Source organism: Sinocyclocheilus anshuiensis, unplaced genomic scaffold (assembly GCF_001515605.1).
Source record: "Sinocyclocheilus anshuiensis isolate Anshui unplaced genomic scaffold, SAMN03320099.WGS_v1.1 scaffold154, whole genome shotgun sequence".
Taxonomy (NCBI): Eukaryota; Metazoa; Chordata; class Actinopteri; order Cypriniformes; family Cyprinidae; genus Sinocyclocheilus; species Sinocyclocheilus anshuiensis.
In genome coordinates, this window is record NW_015546101.1 from 1,770,751 (window position 1) to 1,774,333 (window position 3,583).

Genomic DNA, 3,583 nt, shown 5'->3' on the forward strand with positions numbered 1-3,583 from the left:
TATATATATATATAAACATACACCTGAGCGGCCCACCCAAGTAAAGTCTACGTGTCAGAAATACTGCTATCCCTGTATTCCTGTTCTGTTGTATTCTTGTGTGCTGGCTGCTAATGAAACACATATCACAAACACAATAAAATGCAGTTTTTCTAAAAAAGTGTTTGCCAATAAAAGCACATTTAAAAGTTTGTGATGTTATAATGGTCACAGCATGTGCAGTCTGGGAGTTAAGGAGATACCACAAGTATAAAACCAGTTTGTTTGTTTTTTTAGAGGGAAAGGTCTCGTTTTGAAGTGCCCACTCTTTCTCCCCCCTCAAGAGTAGATAAAGCTCCTCTCAGTTGGTCTGACACTAAATCTCTGTGGCAACATGCCCCTCCCTGCCATCACTTGGCTAGACTGACTGACAAGCTGAAAGACTCTTGGCCAACAAGAGGCGCAAATTCCATCTGGGCTTTTAATTAAAGCCAATTATTTTCTTACGTCTCTCCCTATTAATCCCCTAACTGTTAACCTAACACAAACACACTGACCCACACAACTCACACACTTGCAATACACTCACAAATACGTATTCATTCATCACTTCCCACTCAAAAAACCTCACAGACACTCACGCTTGTGTACCCACAATAATTAGAGCTCTCGCTCACACACGAACAAACTCAAGACAGTGTGAACTCTGCGAGATTTACCAGAAAAGAAACTCAACTGAAAAAGAGAAAACTGCAGGGTGTTTTTTCATGACGTATTGCATTTAAAAGTGGAAATCATGAAATGCTTTAGTGGATCTATAAATTAAATAAATTAAACTAGCCAAAGCAATACTGCAAAGTACCAAGTAAATGGTGACCACAGAAACATAATATAAATCTTGAAGAATAAAATTTGTACACACCCTTAAAAAAAAATCATACACTCAATAAATAATGTGAAAACTGTTACATACACATACACACCATATTTCTTTGGAGGAGTAAAGACATCCTTCACAGGTGAATATGGTCCCACCCCAACTTCAGTGCAGGCCCCCATCTTAAAATAATAACGCATCCCAGTCATCAGGCCTTGGACCTCTGCACTGGTAACAGAACCTAAGGAAAGAGAGAGAGATCTATAAGAGAGATAATAACAATTCTCATATGACGTGCAACACCATGTGCTTATTGTTTGTGTGTGTGTTTGTAGATTTACCGTCATGTGTGAGGTTTATCCACAGGTGATCTGGATGGCTGATGTTGCCAGTGTAGAGGATCCAGTAGGTCAAAATGACACCATTTGGCTCCAGTGGAGGGCGCCAGCTCACAAGAACAGAGTATGAGTCCAGTGCACTCAACTGCATATCCAGAGGAGGAGAGGAGGGTCCTGCAGTAAAAACACACATTTAGAGCCGACACACAAGACACCAAAAAAAGGAAAAGAGAAGCATATTAATTAAGCTAATACCATAAATTGGTATTTACATGGTACTTCAAGGTACAGTACTTTCAAAAATGACATGGGACTATGTTTTAAGTGTACTCTGAATTCACTAATATAATACTAAAATACAATTTTGTATTGCTTTTGAAAGTGTAGCTCATTAAAGGGCTTTATTGGATCAAAAATTTAAATGAACTAAACGTAAAAAAATGTACACAGAAATTTAATATATAAACTTTGAAAATAAAACTTGAATGTACACAGACACACGTTAAAAAAAAATCATATATGAAACGTGTAGTGAGGAGATTTTCCACTAGTTAATAGATCGCGGATGGTTTAATTATTTTGGGCGGATAAAATACTTATGAGGATAAAAATAATAAAAGCAAAAAGGTTTCTCCATATTTACTTGGGCGGCCATTAATATACCTGGGCAGCCCGCCCAAGTAAAGTCTATGTGTGGGAAGCACTGACATACAGTATATATATATATAACAAGTATAAAACCAGTTTGTTTGTTTTTTTAGAGGGAAAGGTCTCGTTTTGAAGTGCCCACTCTTTCTCCCCCCTCAAGAGTAGATAAAGCTCCTCTCAGTTGGTCTGACACTAAATCTCTGTGGCAACATGCCCCTCCCTGCCATCACTTGGCTAGACTGACTGACAAGCTGAAAGACTCTTGGCCAACAAGAGGCGCAAATTCCATCTGGGCTTTTAATTAAAGCCAATTATTTTCTTACGTCTCTCCCTATTAATCCCCTAACTGTTAACCTAACACAAACACACTGACCCACACAACTCACACACTTGCAATACACTCACAAATACGTATTCATTCATCACTTCCCACTCAAAAAACCTCACAGACACTCACGCTTGTGTACCCACAATAATTAGAGCTCTCGCTCACACACGAACAAACTCAAGACAGTGTGAACTCTGCGAGATTTACCAGAAAAGAAACTCAACTGAAAAAGAGAATAAAAGACCATACTCTATAAAACTTTCTTTTTCACATATATTAGGTAGAAAGGTTCATTTACAGCACTGAAAGGGGCTGTACTCACTGTCTGGAAGTGTGGACTCCTCCACTGTGCTGCTGAAAGGGCCTCTCATATCAGCTCCGTTAGACTGCACAGCAATTCCATAGCTTGTGAAGGGCTTCAGTGATTCCAGTAAAATCTCCTGAGAAGAGCTGAAATACAGTAAGATACAGAGAAATACAGTCAGAGGACTGGTTGACTGATAAGGAATTATTTAACAGTCAATGTTGCTATCATCAAATCGTTCAAAAAAAAAAGTAAAGTTTTAGAAAGAAGTTTCATATGCTTACCAAGGCTGCATTTATTTAATCAAAAATACAGTAAAGCATTCATATTGTGAAAATTATTACAATTTCACAACATAATTAAAAAAATAAATAGAAATTATGATGATGGTGGCCTCCGTGGCGTGCTCTGCAGTTGTTTTTGTGCTTTTGTTAGTTTGTCCTGTCTTTAGTTAAATCCCTGCAATCAGTTTCACCAGAGACGAATTGCTGGACATTCGGCACTACACATCACCCGATATATTACCGGTTTTCGACTATTCTGATGTTTTGCTGAACATAGCAGTTGGCGGAGCAGCTGCGCTGATCAAGCGCTTCAGGACGCGCAGACGGGGGAAGCGAGCCGGCGCCCTCGTGAAGCTCAGGCAGCGCAGATTTCGAACGCCGTTGCCTAGTATCCATCTGGCGAACCTCCGCTCTCTACCCAACAAAACGGACGAACTCCTTCTGCTCTCCCGGACAAATAAGGTTTTCTCACACTCTGCTGCTCTGTGTTTCATGGAAACCTGGCTGAATGACGCCATACCGGACAGCGCGTTAAATCTGCCGGGCTTTCAGCTGTTTAGAGCGGATCGCGACGCAGAATCAACGGGGAAATCGCGTGGCGGCGGGACATGCTTTTACATCAACGAAAGGTGGTGTACAGATGTAACCGTGTTAAAGAAGATGTGCTGTTCAGATCTAGAAGCGCTTTTCATTAACTGTAAGCCTTTCTACTCGCCGCAGGAGTTTTGCTCGTTCATTCTCGTAAGTGTTTACATTCCTCCGCAAGCGCACGTGAGCTCAGCTTTACAGAAACTCACTGATCAGATCACAGAGACAGAACAACAA

General features: G+C 40.4%; 1 protein-coding gene across 1 annotated transcript in view; it reads right to left on the reverse strand.

The window, feature by feature from the left end:
- Window positions 1–3,583, reverse strand: part of LOC107700451 (immunoglobulin superfamily DCC subclass member 4-like) — a 111,448-nt gene that overhangs the window by 7,237 nt on the left and 100,628 nt on the right. Inside the window, exons 14-16 of the mRNA XM_016502097.1 lie at window positions 2,493–2,620; window positions 1,198–1,368; window positions 963–1,097 (exon numbers count right to left, since the gene is read on the reverse strand). Of these exons, the coding sequence (XP_016357583.1) occupies window positions 963–1,097; window positions 1,198–1,368; window positions 2,493–2,620 (434 nt within the window). The remainder of the gene's footprint in view (window positions 1–962; window positions 1,098–1,197; window positions 1,369–2,492; window positions 2,621–3,583) is intronic.